The sequence below is a fragment of the Conger conger genome, chromosome 8 (assembly GCF_963514075.1).
Source record: "Conger conger chromosome 8, fConCon1.1, whole genome shotgun sequence".
NCBI lineage: Eukaryota > Metazoa > Chordata > Actinopteri > Anguilliformes > Congridae > Conger > Conger conger.
In genome coordinates this window covers 51,622,769-51,643,972 of record NC_083767.1, presented here as the reverse complement: position 1 = coordinate 51,643,972, position 21,204 = coordinate 51,622,769, and the positions used below count along the sequence as shown (strand labels likewise).

The following is a 21,204-nucleotide window of genomic DNA, read 5'->3' as shown; positions in this document are numbered from 1 at the left end:
TGCAACTTATCCTTGCGAACAGATCCTTGTGAAGAATAACAAAATACAGATCTAAGTTATTCTAACTGATCAGAATAAGCAATAAGTAGTTTATTTGAGTTTCTTCATGGTCCTCTCTTAACTTTCACTAGAGAAGGCCATAAACAGAGCCTGCTGGAGAACACAGTGCAAACAGCATCCAAGAGTCAAATGCCAAAGAAATCCTTTCACGTTCCCTCAGCTCGGTGAAGCATTGCTGTCAAGAAGCCCTTTGAGTCAACCATAGCAACACAGAACCAAGGCAAAAAATGCTGTTTTTTCCCCATACAGCCTCTGAATTCTAAGCTTGAGTCCTTTTTTCAGTTCAGCACTGAAAAAATTAGTCAGATTGTAATAGTGTATCTTTTTTCATCAATATCAAAGAAGAAAGTACAGAATATCTCAATCCATCAAGGCTGATGGGCAAATGTCTCATGGAATCACACTGTGATTTAGAACCATTCATACATATGACATTCTGTTAGTTAATTAACAATACCTACAGCAAAGAGGACCAGTCTTCCATTAATCTGACCACTTTTCTTTGACAATCTACAGCACTGAAGTAGTTTCATTCATACCTGGTACAGGGTCCTTGGGATGCACCTGGGTTTGGCCAGCAGGTGAAAAGCCCTCGGATTCACTATATGCCACCTCCTTAGAGCTGTGGAAGTCAAGTTCCACAGGAGGCCCCGTCTGGAGAAAAAGACGTCCTCAAAGCCAACAAGTGCACCATCCATCGCGGTTGAAGACTGACACTGGTTATCCCCCCGGCCAGGTGTTTTCCCCTGTGTGTCAGCTTGGTTGACTTCGGCCGGTCAGCTTCACAGGAAAATCGGGGACACTTGACTCCCACTCACTTATTAAAAAATGCCCCCCACTATCCACCTCTTCTCCGCTAACCCTCCGCTGTAGGAAGACTGTGAGGCAATGGTCAGGCTGGTTCTTTCCTCTATGTTTGTTTGAGGAAATGAGACCCTTCTGAAATACACCCAGAGGCTCCTGGTCGCAGAAGGGCGGTGCTTTAGGGAGAGCGGGTGAGGTGACGTCTCCCCTCTGCAGAAGATCGGGTGCACTGACGTTGAGCCCCAGCTACACGATACTCTATATCCCTTTCAAATAGTAACACAATAGAGCAAACTTAGCACTCTGACAGGGTTCGCATGTCTCCTAAATGTGCCAGGGCCTTGGCCAGGCTCTTTAAAAGAAGGCTGGTCCTCTTTGCCAGCATTCTCAGGTCATGGTGTGATTTGCTTTGTTTGCCCCTGTAATTTTGGGAATATAAACAGCACCTCACCCTCCTTCCCCATTCTCAGCAATGGCAGCCAATAGAAGTAAAAGCCTAACCAAAATGGACTCTGGCAGAGTTAACAACAGCTCAATTCAAACCGTAGACATTGGTTTTGTTTTAAAAAGCACCGCTCTGCATCTCAGATGCAGCCTCCTTGGCTCAGAGCCATGGTGAGAGGGTCTGCCATTAGAACACTTCCCAGAATCTCAGAGCTTTTAATATGAATTTCAGCATTCCTCAGATCAAACTGTTATATAAGTAGGACTGACACCAAGGTGTTTAGTTGCCACTTGCCAGAATGAATAGCTTATACCATGAGCTGCTGGAATTAATAGATGTAACTAATCCGCTTCCTTGAAAAATACTCATTGACTAAAAAGAAAATCCACTAAAAAACTAAAACTAAAAAAACAGGGGCAAGTTCCCATTCCTTAGATTACCAAAGTTAAAATAACGTCAAACTGAGGTTATCAGCACAGTGGATTCTGGATTATCCTGGGTCTCCCTCACTCTCCCATAATAATTCCTGCAGCATCAGTGCAATCTTAATTATCCTCTCCCAAAATAAATGTGCAGGAAATAATCACCCTACATACAATATGTATACACCATGTTTGTAATACATTTCAGTAGTCAGCACAGACCATTTCCATGAACAATCCACAATTTTCCAGTTAAGAAGACACCTCAGCCCCCCGTTCAATCCAACATCAATCAAACGCCAAGTTTTAATAAGATTTTCCATTAAGACTCAACAATGATACATTCAGCAAAATATATACCTGGCTGTAGGAAAAAAAAAACGACCTTAAATTTGTTCAAAATGAAGGGGAAAGTGTATTGTAAATAGTTTGCACTGTTTCTGTGATAATGATTGATTATTATTTTCTTTGGAAGGATCCAAACTGCAGGCAGTTTGTCAAAACTAATTCCAAGGGCATGGCTCTTTTTTGCAGACTCAGATTTGTGCATCACAACACCATACAAAGGCTGTTTACTGGCGATTAGCTATAGGTTTTTTTCTGCAATTCAGCAGCACAGCCGAAAATCAATATGCAACAAGCGCAATACGTTTTAAAACACACAAACCTGAGTGAATGCATGTTCCTGACTGTCAGTTTTATGGGAGGCTCTGACACGTGATTGCCCTTAATGACTCTCAGACATTAAAAGCCACCATTAAACCCACTCTTTTGCAAAATGGTGCCAATATTAAATGTTTCTAAGCAGTGCATTAAGAAAGAGGAAGCCTTCTGTATGTCTCAGTGAGGACAGCTCCATGCGAATTGCACAGATAGCTGGTATGCTATACCCTATATTATTTATTTAACGGTAATATAATCCAGAAATGCTAATACATGATTTCTTTCCCCTCAACAAGGTGAAATCAAAATTCACACAACCACATAAATTAACATACTTTCCATCTGGTCCCATTCTTTTTGTACTGGTGCCATTTCTGCAAGTGTGCAGAAATTCAAATACTGTGGTTAAAACACTGCTACAAGTTATGGCTTGTATTATGGAAGTAGAAATGCTCCCCTGCCTGTTCTTCAGGCAGAATTATTGTATTCCAAGACATTTCATACTTGTGTTTACATTTAATCTATAAAGTAATCATGGTTGTTGCCTCTATAAATGTAAGGTCATCGTGACAATGCTTTTGTGGGTCTTCATTTAGGGGGTCTTTAAATATTTGCAGATGGATGATTTTCCCAGGACTTTCTGTGTCCTACCCTGGGAAAGTTCACAGAACTCACTGACCTGGTGTGAGAAAACTCCCCAGCAGAGCTCAGAGAGAACACACTCAATTAGGTATGTTTGTTTGATGTACAAATGTTCAGCCACAAAAAAAAGTAGCTGGCTGAGAAAAATCCAGCTCATGAATGCTAGCAAATTTAAAACCCTTCTGTCTGAGAACATGTTTTGCTCAAACGCCTGCCTTTGCGAGAGCGGGGTTGCCCAAGGGTTTCTTGCGGAAGCTTTGGTTTAAATCTCATTCTGTTATGGTGGAGGAGGCTCCCACGTGCTATCTGTATACTATCTGTATTCCATCTGTACTCCAACACAGGACTTCAATCACTGGTGAAAATCCGGCCATGGCGGGAGGAGGAGGAGTCCCTCCAGTGCAGCCCAGTCCAGACATGAGTCTAGCGGCTCCTTTAATCACTGCCAGCACTGAGGCATGGCCAAGGACAGACCCGGATGCCCAGAAGGGGTGCTTCTTGCTGGAAGCCCGAATACCATTAATGGGAAGTTTAACATTTCTAAGCCCCATTGTATAAGGCAGCTGCAGTGTGGAATTGAGGTTGTGGTTGTTATGTGCATCTGAGGCCTATGCAAAATGGATTGGTCCCCTCTCATCATGCACCAACCTGCCGAGAGAATTTGGGCTTATAACCTGAGTTGCTAATTCAAATTGGGATACTGAACACTATTGTTCTACTGTTGAGGAAGGCACTTCAGTTTGAACTTGAAGTTGGAGCTATTTGCAAGTGAAATTATAAGCTACACACCATATGTAGCCTTGGATAAGGATGATGGCTAGGCAAATAAATTGCATAGTTTGACTCTGAAATGAAGCATGAGAACTAGGTCACACACTGGGATCCAGTGCTCGGCATCAATATCCAATCATGCTTAAGAGTCAGAGTAATTTGCTACTCCAATTTGTATCATTTGGTGCACATTTGGTCAAATCTGTAGGCAGGCTTGACAGAATGACAGGGCTTGATAGCCATCAGGAAACTCATACAGAAACATAAATGTACTGTATCAATTATGAAGAGACCGAGCTGATACTCATCTGTGAACCAGACTCTAGACGCTGTTGGAGTTACCTGTAATACATCAAATAGTGTCTGAGAATTGATTTCAATCAGCCCACTTCAAGGATTTTATATTACAGGTGAGTGGAGAGGAATCAATGCAAATGAATAGTGATGTTCAACACCACAAAGGGAAAAGTGGTGAGCAAGAACTCCATGCCATTGGCTATAGCTACATATTAACAACACCGCCTACCTAAATAGTACAGTTACAACTGATACAGAGATGTTTGAAGTTCATGGTTTTTGCGATATACTGATGTTGACATATTTCATGCAGTATATGGGCTAATCATATGCTCCACTTTCCCTAAAATCATAAATATTAATGAGGATTAACATATAAAAGCTGTCGACTCACAGGGGTGCTTTGTAAGGAAAAACAACTGGAGCAAGTGGATGCTGGTACTAGCAAACACACACACATGCATGCATATAGTAGTATGTCACATACACACATGCGCACATACTGTATATACAAAAAGTGACATACACACGCATATACTCAAACATGCACACAAATCCTCACACACACACTTGGACAATGAATAGAGACTTCAGGCGCTGATTTACAGAAGAATGACTCATTCCAGTGCAGACAGCACTATGACCATCCCATTCCATAATCCCAATAACCAGTGAAACACACCATTCAGCCCTCTTATCTGCTATACAAAGGCCTCCAATGTTCTGAGACATTCTGGGGTCTACATCTCCTGTTTTGGGGAATGAAAGCCCTGACCTCTCCTTACTCCACCCCCTCGCTCTCCATGGTGCCTTTTCTGGGAAGCACGAATTGAATCTAATTAAAGCCATAAAGATATTCAGCCCATCTGGGTTATGCAAGTCAAGGACAAAGAATATTAAAGTTTGAAGCTTCACTTGCAATGGCATCATTAATCAACTATATCTGTATGACCTATGGGTATCTGCTGAATTTCCAAATCTGACAGTTCTTAGAGCCTTCCAGCTATCACTTGATCATACACCACCCGTAGGTCTCCATGACGACGGGACGTCAATGGCATCTCATCAAAGAGAACGTAGAGGCCTGCAATAACAGTCTCTTCCCCTTCACACCAGGAGTACAGGGTATGAGCGTCCCGAAAAGCTGAGCCCGCGGGGTTCTGAGGACCCTAACCCCACTGATCAAGCTCTCTGACCACATCGTTCCCATTTCAAAGCCCCCTGCAGCGCCATGGGGGAGCTTTCTGTCATTTCAGTAAAGTTGAAAAAGAAAAAACTGAGTAATCAGAGTCACCTAAAAGAGAAAACTCACTCACACCCACAGCAATAAACCATACCACCAGTAAGTACTGGTCACAAGGAATTAAATATCCAAAAGAATAAACAAGAACTTCCTTACATAGTTTGAAACTACATATTAATCACTTAACAAAAACTTTGTATAATGTTTCACATAGTGTTACACAGTTGTATCTAAATGTGGTGGGGGAGGACCACTACAAGTTACCTTACATCACCTCTTACTCTAAATTGCTAAATAGAATACTGGCCAGCAATGCAACTCCATTCTTTTTATGAGAGTGCTTAGTGCTTAGGGAAACAATCTAGAGGATTACCTCACCTGGCTATGCTGAAGAAAACAGGTTTGGGTACATCTTCAGCTTGGAGCAACGGGCCAAAGGCAATGAGCTTGGTCCTATACTTTAACTGGAGGTGACATTATGTTTAGATTTAACGAGGTTCAATTAGTCCTACTGCCTTGGAACAAGACGTGTAGTTAACACAAAGTCAAAGCCATTATTTCCTACAAGCGTTGCACTGTGCTCTCGGCTCTCCATGCAAGAAGGACCCAATTATTTCCTTTCATGAAACCTGATTAGATTGTACACCCGAGGGACTTCAAAATTCTGGTTGACGTGTTTCCGGGGTAAGCCAAGATGAGGTTCTTCTCCCTCTTTTGGTGCTTTTGTGTATTGCTTGTTGTTATTTGTCTTTCAGAAGGCCAGACTCAATCAAGGAATGACACAGTGCAAATGAGCCCTTCATATGTTGAGCAGTCCCTTTAAGGAAGAACCTCCTCATACAGTATACTAAAGTTGTCTCCACTGCAGGGACATTTTTGGAAAGACAGAGGAAGATCACACAAGCCCGCCTTGTCCCTGGTTTATAAGACAGACTATGTTCAACAGGGTTTCAAACATTAACTTTACCTCAAAAGGGTCTTATTTACCAAATAGACACTCATCATTTAACAACAGTGCAACTTCATTGTAAATACTTTCATTGTAAGTTCTCATTAGTGATCTAATTAGAGGTTGGTGGTAGGGTTTGGGGGTATCTTTGTCCTTTTTCAACACTAATGGCCATCCATTATGGCTTCTCTGGAGCCCCCCAGCAGGAGGAGTCCGGCAGGTATCAGGATTCAGAGATGAGGGAGGAAGGAAATCGTGAAGATGTTCAAATCTGGTGCATCGGGGCCGTGCTCATGAGCCTCGTCACGCATGAAAGAGCATAAAGAACAAGAGCCAATCATCAAAGGCCCTGCAGGCCTGTGTCTTCTGTATCACAGAGCACACACATGCGCACTCACTGCACACGCTTAGGGGCAAGCACACACACACACACACACACACACACACACACAGCCTTCTGTCTCACAAATATGCACACACTTCATCTCTCTACAAATAATGCTCTCATTCTGTCTCGGTACAGATACCGCCATCTCTCTCGTTCTCATTTCTCAGTAAACCACCCATACAGATTACATGTAGACCATATCTTTTTTCCCCTCACACACACGCATACACGCACATGCACACATGCACGCACACACCTACACGCACACACATGCACACATGCACACGCACACACACACACACACACACACACACACACACATGCGCACACACACCAAACATAGCAGTGCTGGGGTTAAGTACTCCCTACAACTCTACACTCTTGCCAAGCACACACAGGAATGTATTGTGCAGTCACAATACGGATTGGCCTAACGTGGTAGAAAGAGGCAGGTCACTGTGGTCTCCTCTACAGAAGTGAATAAACCATTTGTGCAGAGAATCTCACAATGTGACGAACAATCAGGAAACAAAAAACTCATTATTTCTGTAATATATGCAGGAGGTAAGATGGGGGGAAAGGGTTGCAATCTTATATCCAGCCATAGGACAACCCGCATCCTATTTGAATAAATCTTCCTCTCTCTGGTTAATAATGCCTATGATGGTTGATCTGTCTTGGAGTATTGAAGTAAACTCGAAGGCATGCATATTAAAGGCGCCCCTTCAAAATATAAAATCTGTGGAAAGCAGCAAGAGAAAGCCTTTATGCAAGGGAAGCTGAAATTCTACAGAGAACAAGCATTACAAAGAGGCAAAATAAAAGTTCTACAAAGGAAGGACCATGTCTATGAATGTCTTTGTTATCGCTCAGATACATTTTGATTATGTCATGTTAATGCACTTCTGGATCTACCTAGTTGGTATTGATCAATCATGATAACACTCATGTGTTTGGCTTTGACGCATTTTGTTCACACAATAAATTAATAAACAATGTTTGTTTAGAACTTGAATTCCTGTGCATTCAAATAAAAACAATGAGAAATTATGTTTGATTTGATTAGCCATGAGAGCCCACACTGTAACAGACACAGATCACCCATTAGGGTTACCTCTAATTCAACCCCTTGTGTGATATTTCATCTCATTTTAAAACACAATGAACTTGCTACTGCCTGTCATGACAAAAAATATATATTTTTTTATCTACCATGTTCTTGAGTAGATAATCCAGGAAAAGTGTTTGGTAGTACGCCTACATCCATAGCATTTATAAATAAACCAGCTTGGTGTGTTCTTCCTATTTCCAACTAACACTTGGGGTCCAATTAGAACTACAGCATAAATAGTCTAACAGGATAAGCCAATTTCAAGTGAAATGTAAGGTCCTACATTAATTACATCAGCTTTGCGGTTTCAATTTTCTTGGCTCAGGTTTTAAAATGCACTGAATACCTCATAGTCCAGTCTTAGCCATTAACAATACATAAAATCTGAGTATCTCTCAGCTGTATAAACAAATCCCGTCTATCCTCCACACTGTGGCTGTGTCTTAGTGGTAGAACACAACCTGTTCCCTGCCATCACTTTACAGGAGTCCATCTCATGAGAGTAAAGAGCTTACTCTGTTCAGCTGATTTACACTGGGTCCAGTGGGGGTGTGTACCACCCTCCCATTACATAAGACAATTCTTCCTAAAGAGGCAGCAGCCTGTGTTTATGGCTCACAGCTATACATGCTCCCCACGCAACAGGAAAGAGCCCATTAGAATGTATTTGGGGGAAAATAGGGGGGGGGGGGGGGGGGGGGGCAGTAAACAAAGTTAATGAACAGAGAGATTGAATGTGATTACGCCTAGCTTTAGAAGTAATTACGTGTGAGGTGTGAGGCGGGTATCAGACTAGAAAGCAGGTGAAGGTTCTAGAAGGAGAAGTGCAGGCGAGGAAAGCCTACGCAGTGCCCCAGGGCCAAACCCTGATTCTCATTTGAATTCATGTGAACGAGCTGCTGACACTCAGGTACGACGGTGAAGCAAAGACATGGAAATAAAGTATAACACAAGGGGAACAGAGCGTGTGAAGCCGCCTCATTTCTTTTGTGCCAAGAGGCTGTTTTACGAAGCGCACAGGAGCCTGAACCAACATCGTGAGGAAAATAGTCACATTAATATAGCACCGGAGCAGCAATTACAAGCCATTGTAAGCTGTGAGGTTCAGTGGGCTTAATGAGCTGCCCCTTTAACGATCTTTGTGTGAAATGCTCCGGCCAAACCCATCAGGCAGGACATGAATGTATTTTTACCGTTCTGAAGTCCAAGTTTCACTCTCTGAAAAACAGGCTGGTGCCCGTTCTGTTTGCTCACCGCAGGGTGTTTGAACTCTTCGTAGAATAATGTGCAAGCCAGCAACCTCACAGTAGAGGCCCCACAAAACATTTAAATCAGAAAATGAGCAAAATGTGTATACATCCCTGCTGTCTTTTTTTTATATAATGAGTATCTATGGGGTTTCGGAAGAGAACCAGCATAGAATCAGTGAACGTATGACCTGAAAAACACAGTGTCATATCTGGTTTGCTCAAAGGTAGCACCTCTCCTTTGCAATTCCTTGCAAGCAGCAGATAGCAAATTAAGGTTGTAGGTTTGGCAGCGCACATTGTGGCTGTGTCTCCCCAGACATGGCAGATTCAATGATATTATTCCTTTCACCCAAGGAAACCAAACAATGACAGACTCTCATTTTGACAGAGTTCCCAACTTAAAAAGACAGACATCAGTTTCTCAGAATGTCAGAAAGAGAAGGACTGTGCACAGAGTTGTACTTCTCAGTCAGCCGCTGGGAAGCCTTGCACACCCTTTAATGAGCCCGATAAGAACCCGTAACAACTATAAAGAAAAGTTAACCAGGAGAGCGGTGCCTACGGAATCAAGAGTGAGAGTGTCCCCATCGCAGCCGCCCGTCAGCCCCAGATTAAAGGCTTCGCCCCCCTAACTCAGTCTGATTATGTCCAAAGGATTAAGCAAAAAGAAAGAGACACCCACCCCCTCCCCAATTCAAAGCAGAGCGAGGTGGAAAAGAGAGATGGGGATCGGAAAAGCAGGGAGCTCTTACCCTCTCTGCGCTGCTGTGTCTCAGAGTCGCGCCTGGCAGCTTGAGGAGAAGTCTGCGGGTTCGACCCGGGGTGGCGGTGCCCTGTACCACCATCGCGCGCTGGGAAGGAGAGCACCACGCGAGCGTGTGTGTTTGTGTGTGTGTGTGTGTGTGTGTGGCGTCCCGTCTCTACCACCACACTCTGAGCCTCTGCCAGGCAAGCAGGCAGGCAGCACAACGCACTCGACAGCCCCCCCCCCCCCCACCACCTTCATCACCACCCCCAGCGTCACTGCCTGGGAATGATGCAAGAGCCTATCCTGAGCTGCCTGGCCCCATTCTGCTCCTGTTTCACCATGATGTGTGTGTGTGTGTGTGTGTGTGTGTACGTCTGTGCGTTTGATAGAGAGAGAAAGAGTTTGGAGAGAAAGGGGTTATGCTGTGTGTGTGTACAAAAAATGTGTATGTGAATTTGTACTGGGTGTGTACAGTATGTGTGTGTGTGTGGGGGGGGGGGGGTCTGTTTTATCTTTCCTTCCAACTGTCTCTTTTTCTCTCCTTCACTTCCGTGCTCTCTCTCCAGCCCAGTGGGGGTGCCCTGTCTATGTAACTATACCTGAAATGGTGCCCGGTAAGCAACCAGCCTCACTTCTCCTGACTGACCACTGTAAGCAGGCCACTCATTCCTCCTGATGGCGTGGGATTTATTATTCAGTGAGGTCACATGACCGGGGGATGTGGGGGCGGGTTGTGGCTCCCCGTGTTGCTGTACGCTAGGTCACATGGTACACCTCAAAAAGAATATCTGATGTTTGGCCATCTGCTGCTGAGATTAACTCTAAATCCTGCTCCAGCTTTCACCAGGGCCGGTCTGAGGCGTGTAGGGAAAACGTCCGGGAGATAGCGGCTGTATCCCGCACGCGGAAACGTACTTTTCAACGCCGCGAGGCCTTTCGTCTGACACAGCAATTACCTGCCTTGTTCCGCTTAACAAAGCTGAAATTAGCCTTTTTCTGCCGCAAAGGCACTCTGATACGACCCCCAGAAACCAAACCATTTAATTAATGAAGCTAAGTCTTTTATTATTGCATGGGCTTCTTGATCTCCTGAAATGGGGAACTGCTTCACTGTAACTGATGGTCGTGTTAATGTGCTTGACCCAATGGTATTTAATCATTTCTCAACAGCGTATCACAAATTAGAGGTAACAAAGTTTGACCTATTTGGACAAGAACCCTGTGGAATGAGGCAGGGGAGTCATATTGCCTGATTAATCAAGAAATACTGGCAATAAAATATAGATTCGTAGATTAAAGGGGATGTGATAAAATCTGGAAATCAACAGAAATTCTGATTTCATGATCCATGGCATACAAACAGACAAACCCATCACACTGGAGCTGGACAAAATCATGCTCCAGTTCCTTTAGGGTAGATTAATCCTCAGAGACATCAAGACGTGTTCTTCTCAGGCAAAGCACACTGAAGATTTTATGCAATGAGGAGCTTTGGCAGGCTGCAAAATTAGAGGTGGCAGATGACAAGGCTGCGATGAGGTTTTCTTAGATAACACTTCAGAGAAACCGGCTGCAGTCCTCTGACATCACACTGTCTTCATGCTTTGCCAGTTTAGTGGTTGCTGTCAAAGTCAAACTTTCGTTCCAACAGACTGAATAAATCTCCAAGAGCAGTTTGCTGTAATAAGACTGAAGCTGGTGATATTTTAGTAGCATACAAACATGGGGTTAAAAATCTTCCCAAGGCATATTTTATTCAACAGCATTCCCCAAAATGACAGAATGTTCTATTTACAGAACATCTTTTAGGGGGCAAAATGAAATTCTCGGTTTTAAATGCGACTATCAAACAATGATTTGTTGTGACACCATATCAGCATGTTACAGCCTAGAAAAGAACGTTGTTTGGCAGCATCTAGAGCATAGGAAGGCAAAGGAGCAGACAGTATTATTTACTTTTGGCTGAACTGAGCAAAATCGCCTGCTTCAAATGCAAATTAATACAATCTTCAGAGCAAATAATGCATCAAGCCAAACGCATTCAGGAAATCACTGAGGCGATTAGATCCCAGGAAAGTATGTTTTCCTCAGGTGCTGAGAAACCAACCAGGCTAGATCCAGCCAAGGCCCAGATGTAGTGCTACTGGAGTAAAGGGAGGCTCGTACCAGTCATTGACTATCAGAGCTACTGTACTGTGTCGTGTATGTGCTTGCGGGGGCTGCTTTGTTTTTCCTTCCAACTGCTTCTTTTTCTCTCCTTCACATTCCCACACTCCCTCCAGCCCAGTTGGGACCTCCTTGTCTATGTGGCTGGAGGGAAGGGGATTCCTATTCCCGCTCTCAGGAATGTTCCAGAGAGAAGCCAATCTCTTCAGACACAACCTCTCTATCGTTTAGTTATTAAATTGACCGTGTCATTACTGTTGATGATATTACATGCCGTATTCTGCTGGTAGGGGGATGTCAGATTCAATTTATCCTGCAGTCGGCAGGACTGTGATGAGGATTTTGCTAAATTTCTAAATTTTCTCCCTCGTTAAGACATTTCGAGGGACTCCTTGGAAAGTGGTTCCTTAAAGAGAAAACATAAATGCATTAACACCCCATGCTGCGTAATAACTCTTAATAGCTTCTCCACAGGAGAGGCTTCAGCAGTTTCTCAGCCTCAGAGCAGAGGACCACATGCCACTGCTTCCCTCAGCAACCTTTTGTGGGAATGCTCTTTATCAGGGAGCATCTTAGGGGAGTAAATGCACACACAGGACCCACCAAGCATGTGGTGATGGTTTTTCTATGGTAAGTTTTTAAGACAAGGCAGGTTCACTCATGTGCATAGGAAAACTCAATAGAGAGACAGAGAGAGCGTCACGCCTGTTGGACTTCCTGTTTGAATTCTGAATACAGTAACTGCTACAGAAGTCTCAGCAGAATTTACAGACAGTATCCACCTTAACAAGACTCAGATGTGGTGAAGAAACAGGAATGAATGTTACTATGCTGCTGACTTCAACTGCCAAAGCCACCCACATTCAGTTCAGAACAATAACAACAAGGGCTCTCGCAGTTGTAATTATTTGAATTTGAAAAAGTAAACTGACATTCACACTGCCTTATTTGGAATGGTGAACATGAGCTGAAAGACCCACTTCTTTCATACGTAGAGTACATGAACAGAAATATTATAGAGCTTTCTTTTTTCCCTCTGACAGATTCATTTCAATTCTCTCATAATAGTTGAGGCCCTGAGAACACATTAATAATTCACAATTCGCATTTTACAGAGAAATTGAAATGGCTTTCAGACATAAAAATCTTTTCTGTGATTAATCGGGAAGCATACAGCAAGTATCACACATTGATGTGTTTAAAAAAAATCTTAAGAGATTGAATGTGTCAGATTTTCATAGCAAAAGCAGATTTTGGCTTGATGTTGTTGCCAATTACTGTTACCTTGAGGAGGGTCCCCCCAAATGCAATGGGGCGGTATCAATGGGCATACAGTGTATCCAGTCATGTCCCCACCCTGCCCTAACCTCAACTGACATCAGAACAGACTCAAAGTTTCCTATTCCACTGTGCAGAAAAAAGTATGATGACATTCTGCAAGCCAGTCATTAGAAAAAAGCCTAGCAGTGGCACAAAAAAAGAATTTTATTCCAGACATTGCAACACACAGCAGCTAGCAGGTTCTGTCAACAGAGTGATTTTAGCTCTCAGACATCGCCCACCGTCCTCTGGAAGAATGAGTAACACCCCGCCCGTACGGCCTTCTCCAAGCCCTATAGCGCTCCGTTAGAACAAATGATTTCCATTTCATGTGGAGGCGTACAACAACAGCGGCCATATAAAGAGCTCTGGGGCTCTCTGCAGAACTGGATGGGATCCAAGTAATCTCCTGTTCAAACAGAGCACAGACACGGAGTGCTAGGCAGACAGAGGGTTCTTCCAGACCTCACTGGGCAACACTGCAGAGCTACCGAGAGGGGCAGGTCCTTACGTAACTCGCTAGGAAATCTATCCCCATCTGCATTAACAATGAGGAGACTGCCGGTTCTGAAAGAGATGGGCACTGATAATGCAAACACTCTTTGTGAGCTTTCATTGTTCAATGTCCAACTGTTGCTACACAACTGAACAAAAATGCCCATTCATTTATTCGGCCTGCATTCAATCAATATATGTCCTTAACTTCCTTGACTTAAATTCCTTGACTTACAAGTAAGTGCAAGCATTACACTTTTATTCACAAACTCAACTTGATAAATTAGTGATTACTAAACTTTCCAAACAGCGCTTGTGAAAACCATATTATTATTACTATTACTATTATTATTATTATTATTATTATTATTAGTATTATTATTTTTGCTTTTAATCATCAAAATTAAGGACAAATGTTGATTGCATCTCAGCCATTGTTTCAGTTAACTGGTCTTGAAAAGCAAAATGAATACCCGTGCTCCCGGAATGTGTTGCCAGTAGCTGTCATCATTGAGTAAGGGGGACAAATGATGACTCAATAATTGTGAATATATTGTAAAATGCATTTGGGAGAGTGTCTAATCATGTTCTTCTTAGAAACTCAGCGTGACCCTGTAATGGACACACCCATTACAATTAATGCAACACACCCTTCCGAGTCCTTATGTGGGGAAAAATATGTAGGCTACCCCTTGTACCTTGTACCTATCAAGTCTGTACATCAGATACACGGTATTGGGAGATTTAAGGTATTAGGAGATTTATAAAGAATACAGACCCTGATTTGAGAGATTAATCAGTGCCTTCAGAATCTTTAAAGTGCTGAGTGACTCACTGCATACCATAAAACTGCTCAGGCACCTGCAAGCCTTTCTCTGTATCATTCACCTTCTGTATAAAAACCAAGCCATAAATACAGGAAGGAGAAAGTAGCCCTCAATCACCCCACAGATACTGAGACACAGGGCACCATTGGGCAGGGCATATCCGAGCTGTTGACGGCAATAGTATAACAGACATTATCTCGCTCTCAGCTTTCAGTTTCTCCAAACCCACTCTCACTGCTAACCTAGATAAATGAATTCCTTATTCAACATTGTCACAGTGCACTCAACTTCCAAGAAAATGACTGAAAATGTGCCAAATATAGTATTTTCCATACAAACACAGACTGGGCTGTGCGGACAAGTGCTAACCCTGAACCCTCAATGTGTATTTTGTGTTTGTGTTTCAAGGGAATTGATATCATATGCGAAACAGGAAGTGAATGCCACAGGCTAAAGCTAAGGTAATGATTCAGTTATTTGTGGGGACATAGCTCATTCAACAGAATATTGGAAGAGCCCCAAAGCAGCCCAGTGCTGTCCATACAGTCTTTGTTTGTTAATGCTGCACCGTCATCCCCCCCTCTCCTCCGCCACACAATAACCCCCACATCCTGTTCGCCTTAAACTGGAGCGCAACAATCGCATTACGAGACCTTTTCCGCCATACAATTAACGGAGAAAATAAACAGGGTCCACATTGTTTTGACCCTAAAAAAGCAATATACTTATCTCACAGGCAACCCTGCATTGGTATTTATGGAATGGAAGGTCTTTTACATGGGCCGTTCCCAAACAAATAGGTTTTTATCACCAGGCTCGCATAAAGAAAATGCTATTAACGCATAGGGATGGTGGAGGACAAATTCTAGCCTGTTTAATCAAATACAGTGCCCATCAAGGCCAACGCTTTAAACCAGAAACACACCAATTTAATTGCCTGTTGACATAGGCCACGCTTTATGAGCGGTGAAGCTTTCTGGCATCCGGTTATAAGTCCCATTGCACACAGATATTGTTTAGAAGCATAATGTAGCCACAAATGTGTGGCTGTACAACATCTATTTTTAGCAACCCAGACATGAGCAAACCTGTAGCCCAACAGAACTGCCTGTTTCTCTTCTTGGTGGCAGGGAAGATTGTCACAGGGAAAAGATTTTGCTGCTGTTTCTTAAATCACGCCAAGCGTTATATGTGCTGTAATACTTCTTAATGAATGCACAAGAGGATCATTTTGCATCCACACATGCTCAGTTTGTGGTGTTTCATCAGATTGCTCCAAAGATTCTAGAAAGCTATCTCTTTTTACCGAAAAAAAAATGTGCTAATAGCTTCCTTTCATTGCTTTGTACTTCACAGCAGACAATTAGCGCAAGAAACCTTTAAGAAAGTGCTTCAGTGAAATCCTTTTGTGAATCTGATTCATGTTATGTCAGTCTAGAGAATGTGACATTTCTGTATACCGCTATCAGAGAGGTTAAATGGCTGACTAATGCACATTTATTCTAGCTCACAAGGCTCTCTCAATGACAGTTGTGGCTGTTAAAATCAGATGCGTTACTATAGCAACAATCATACAAAGTACAGACTTGCATTAGTCATCATGAAGTCTCAATACTGACAGATTCAAAAGGTTTTTTACATTATAGACTAATCTCCTTGCACTGGTACAGTTATACTCCATGTACAGTAGAGCAGGAGAACATATGCACACCACAGTGACTGGGAGAATGAGCTGTGCTCCTACTTACGAACACGTCCATGAGAAGGTGCTCCACAGTCACCTCAAAGTCCTCCAGTTTGGCTGCCAGAGTCATCCTGCCCCAGGGTTGGATCCAGAACCAGAACTCCAAGTAGCAGGATGTTTCTTAAATTCCCCCACCCAGACCCCCTCCACCTCTCTTTAGTGGCCCTTCTAAACGTTGTAGTCTTGCACCTGTATGGCACACCCAATGGCTCTCCCTCAATCTGTGCTAGTTACTTGCTCCAGGTGACTGCCAAGAGGAGCACTTCACATCTACAGGAGACACGGCAATCAAAGTGGGGAAGCTTGTCTCCGACATGAACCCCAAATGGTGTGGACACCAAGTGCTCTGTGCTGTAACTCAGATTATGATGGGCAGGAGAGGAGTGGGGAGGATACAGCAAACAGTGCCTTATTGACACTGATATTTATAGGAGCAGATCATTATCAATTGCTGTTGATCCCTGACCTTTTGTCAGGCACTGTCCACAGTGGAGGGCTTTGTGCAACGGGCTGGGGCCTACTGGTGCTGTGACCAATGCAGGCCTATTCACAAACGTGCCCGCCATCAATGGCCCTTTGTGCGCTTATTAAGCTCCATCCTGGAATTTTAAGGCTAGGATAAAGGTCCGGCGGAAAAACATGGAAATCTCTGTCTTTCTTGCAGGAAACTTATGCAACACAGGGGGGACACTAAAAGGATGTCAAAGCTTGTTTACATGCAAGCCCATGGGAGTATTCGACAGTTGTTTTGATGAAGTGTGAGATTTACTAGTTGATTAGACTGAGCTGAATGATACTTTTGGATAAGCTTTAAAGGGCAATTACAATTTCCCAGGATCTAAGAAGGTTTTTTAAGATTGTACAAAAAAAACAAAACCGATTTAATTCCTCAAGAGAGTTGGCCAGATATTGGAAAATATCTCCAGACGCCTTGTGTATTTGTGGAGCCGACTCCACGGTTCCATCATTAAAAGCTGTAATGAGATCTCTGTGAAGTGGTTTATTATTGCCAGCATGTGAACCCCACCACAGTCTGCTCACCCTGCCACTGACTACTGCACTACAGAAGCGGTTGCCATTTTGTTTTTCTTTTTGATGCGCTTTTACATTCAATTATGATAAGAACCCATAAATTAAAATAATCGTTTTTCATTCCATAGCATGTATTATCTTGTGGGGTAAAGTCTTGCTCTAGCAACCTCAGTTTTTACCAGGATTGAAAAGGCCCACAGTACTGGTAGTCTCTTTGCTGGGGGTAGTTCTTCTACTAACAATGCTCAGCACAATGGCTGCTTATAACCGTGCTCTCCAACCCACATAAGAAAAATAATATGGGTCCATAATGGACTGGGGAGTGTTTGGACTGGGGCAGTGTCACACATTCAAACAGCCATGTTCCACGCCTATAGTTTATGTGGAAGGCAGGCTTGCTGACTGCCCGACATGGTGACTGACAATTCTAGGAGGACACATTTTATGCAAGGGTGTAGGACTATGATGACCAAATCATTACAATGACCTTAAAATCGTCTAGCCATTTTGTGATGCCATTATGGCCCCTTTTTTCCATGTGAACAATGGCTGCATATACCAAGCCGTAGACAGCAAGAGATAAAGCGTATTCAATTATTTTGCCTTGTCATAGCATGAGTGGGAGGTTTCAGAAATGTTCCTTGTTCAAAAATACTTGTATTATAGCGTGAAATAATTCCAATGGAAAGTTATAGCAATAGGTGTATTTTTTTAGGTCTTGCTCACTTCTACAAATTTGTCCTGATTTTGATTTGAAAAAAACATGACTGGTCATGGCATTTGTTTTAGCGTCCACTTCAATCTCAATCACAAAACTTGGCTGATCTCCAGCTTCAACAGCCGCGATTGTCCAGCAAACAGCTCAAGGTAAAGCCACCTGATACTGAGGAGGTGTAGCTTACTTTTATCCACAAGTACCATGCCATACCAATCAAGTTTATTTCAAGGAATTTTAAGTGGTGCCTAATGGAGCTTTTATGCCGTCCTTCCTCAGATCAGAGCTCTGTCTAGGTCTGTACACTGTGTAGATACTGACTAGCCACCAGGTTTAACAGCTCTTAGTGGGGCCTTTCTTTTGGTGTTTCAACGTGGCCTTCAAAATGACCCAACAATGTTGTTCCAGTGTCTATATTTGAACTTGTGTTGGCCTGTATGTCACCAGGCCCTTATTCATCACTGACAATGAAGGGGGTGTATGGGAGTTTGGGCTCTCCCTCTGACCTCTGACATCTCACTTAAGGGTGAATTGGTGAGGGCCAGTCAATTGGCTGTGACAGAAACCCTCTTCCTCTGCTCCCCCATGCTGTGGTCAAAGACACTCTGACCTGGAGGGGACTAATTGCTCATGACTTCCATTTTCAATATATTATGCACATTTGTGTTTCCCAATCATGCACAATGCAAGTGTACACATTTGTATTATGAGGACAAGAGTCAAAGAATTCCATTAATTATCCGTTGTATCTGAAACAGAAGAGAACCGTCATTTCCCCAAAATTCGAGCTTGCAGCTTTAAATTATGAACCTGTAACTTCAGTGAGGGTAAAGCTGTGACAACTGCTGATATGAGACTCTTCCAGTCTCTGAGAATGACAGGCAAGCATTATCCACTCACAGACATCCAGGACAATACAGTACAGTACAGTACAGTAAACAGTTATCTGTGCAGAGCTCTCAAAACAAACACGAATATGACTTGTCATTGTGAGCAGCGGATATTAAACTGGGAATATCTCCTATGGCAAAATAAGTACCAGCTCATATGGAGGCACCAGCATAAAGGGCTATTGAGCTGCTCGCCTGCAGTTTGTTCTGACCTCTCAGTCTCGGCGTCAATGGCACAATTGATTCATTATAATACCGGCTTTATTTCACAAATTAGCATCTGTAAACAGCGTCCACGCAACCCATAGATAATCCCATGGAACAAATCCATCAGCTCTTTTTCATCATGCAGCCCCCGATATTCACTTCCTTGTTTAAAACAATACACATGGCCATAGGACATTGTCTAGTGTCCTTGGATGCAAAACAAGTCTACCAGTTCTTGACTCAATTGCTTACCTTAAACCTGAACATTTCTGCCTGGTTTCTCTGCAGATATTTAGGCAGAAAAGGGGTTCCAAAGGTCCTTTAGCTGTTCAGTAACATAATTCTTCATGTTCTTTCAATTATGCTGGCCACCAGCTTTGCCCTGGCATTGTACCTGTGACTTCAGGCACCATCAAAGCATAATGGTTGACTGGCCCCTGACTCCACCGGCAGGTCTGTTATTCCGCAATGAATGAGTGACTCAGGATTCACCAGATTAAGATCGGCGACCGCAGTTGACATCCGAGACACGGTTTGCTGTGTTTCTCTGGCCAAATGACTAAAGGACACAGCTCTGTACCTTTGATATCAGAGGCAATACAGTCCTCAAAGGTGCAGTGAACACCATGAGGTGACGACTTATTGTAGCTTCAGTCTATTTTTGTCCCTTGCTGCAAGCTTCTTATCTGCCTGCTAATAATGGTCTTAAGTGTAGTCTTAGTCATAAGTTATTTAAATATAGTTTTTGAGATAATGCTGTGAATCGATAAAAGGCACTTGATGTAAACAAACACCTGTGAAAGCGCACTTGACTAAATTTAACACAGAACCCCAGAATGTGGTCTTCCAGAGAAAGTCACCAATCACAATATCCAACTAAGTAGCTGTCAAAAAACTTCCTACACAAAGAAAGCATATCATTGGTCTTGGACAGACTATTGGCACAGGTGGATGGATAGGTTATCTTTACAAAAGTTGATAGTACTGCCCCTAGAATAGAAGCGCAGGCTCACTCCTTCCTCCTGAGTCACCATTAGACTTCCTTCTGTCTGTACGTGTGTGTGTGTGTGTGTGTGTGTGTGTGTGTGAGAGACAGAGTCTGCCTCTTTGTGTCTGGCTCTGTTGACTACTCAAGGTGGCCTGTAGCTGATAGGTGGGTAGAAGGACTCTATAATCAGCATGCCCCCAGCTTGTGCTTCTTTCAGCTGTTCAGAACTTCCTGCAGCACTTCCTGAACCACCCTCCGCCAGGGACCAGAGTGCCCTCAATAAACCTCATCCAGTAAATTCTCTCACTTACTTTACACCAGACTCAGCCATCAGTGAAAGTTTCCTGGTGAAATTCCCCTATGGCGATTCCTGTATTAGCATTCCGTAACAAGATAGAACACAGAGGCTCTTGTTCAAACTCACTGGCATGCTAAATTTTTGATGAGTGTGGCCTAGTGTTTCTTACATTTTTAATATGGCCATGATGGTTGGGAGGGTGGGGGTGTAAGAGCTGTTAATTCCCTGTCCCACATTTAATGATCTTGTTGACATCAGGCACAGTCCCCACCAATTCTCTGCAATAAAATTCCCCTCAAATGCCAGGACAAACCCATGTCCACAAGTCAGGGACTGCAATGTGCTTTTAATTCCCATCTTCTATTCTTGCTCAATGTCTCCCCCAAGCTGACCTCACATTCTGATGAGATGTCATCAGTGTGACAACGGCCCAGATTCAGTTGACAGGCAAAAGAAGAACAAAAAGAAGAAGCAGGGAATAAGAATCAATCCATCAATTTTTTTATTAATGTAGCACAAACATTTCTACTGCACATGCTAATATTTCATACATTGTTCATTCAGAAAATGTTGAAATGCATCTTATAAGTATATGTGTACATTGTTACACAGAATTTAGACAAATTTAGCAGTGCTTGATGCGTTTTTATTTGACTACAATCCCAACATTTAATCACTGCAGTCACTATTTTACAAACAAATTAAGTCATTCTTTCCACAAATGTACAG

At 43.0% G+C, this 21,204-nt stretch overlaps 1 protein-coding gene across 1 annotated transcript in view; it reads right to left on the bottom strand.

Moving 5' to 3' along the window:
• The window catches only part of frmd4a (FERM domain containing 4A), an 88,643-nt gene extending 78,721 nt beyond the window's left edge, over nt 1-9,922 (bottom strand). The window contains exon 1 of the mRNA XM_061252114.1: nt 9,798-9,922. Coding sequence (XP_061108098.1) covers nt 9,798-9,890 — 93 coding nt within the window. The 5' untranslated portion in view covers nt 9,891-9,922. The remainder of the gene's footprint in view (nt 1-9,797) is intronic.
• Nucleotides 9,923-21,204: the final 11,282 nt, after the last annotated feature.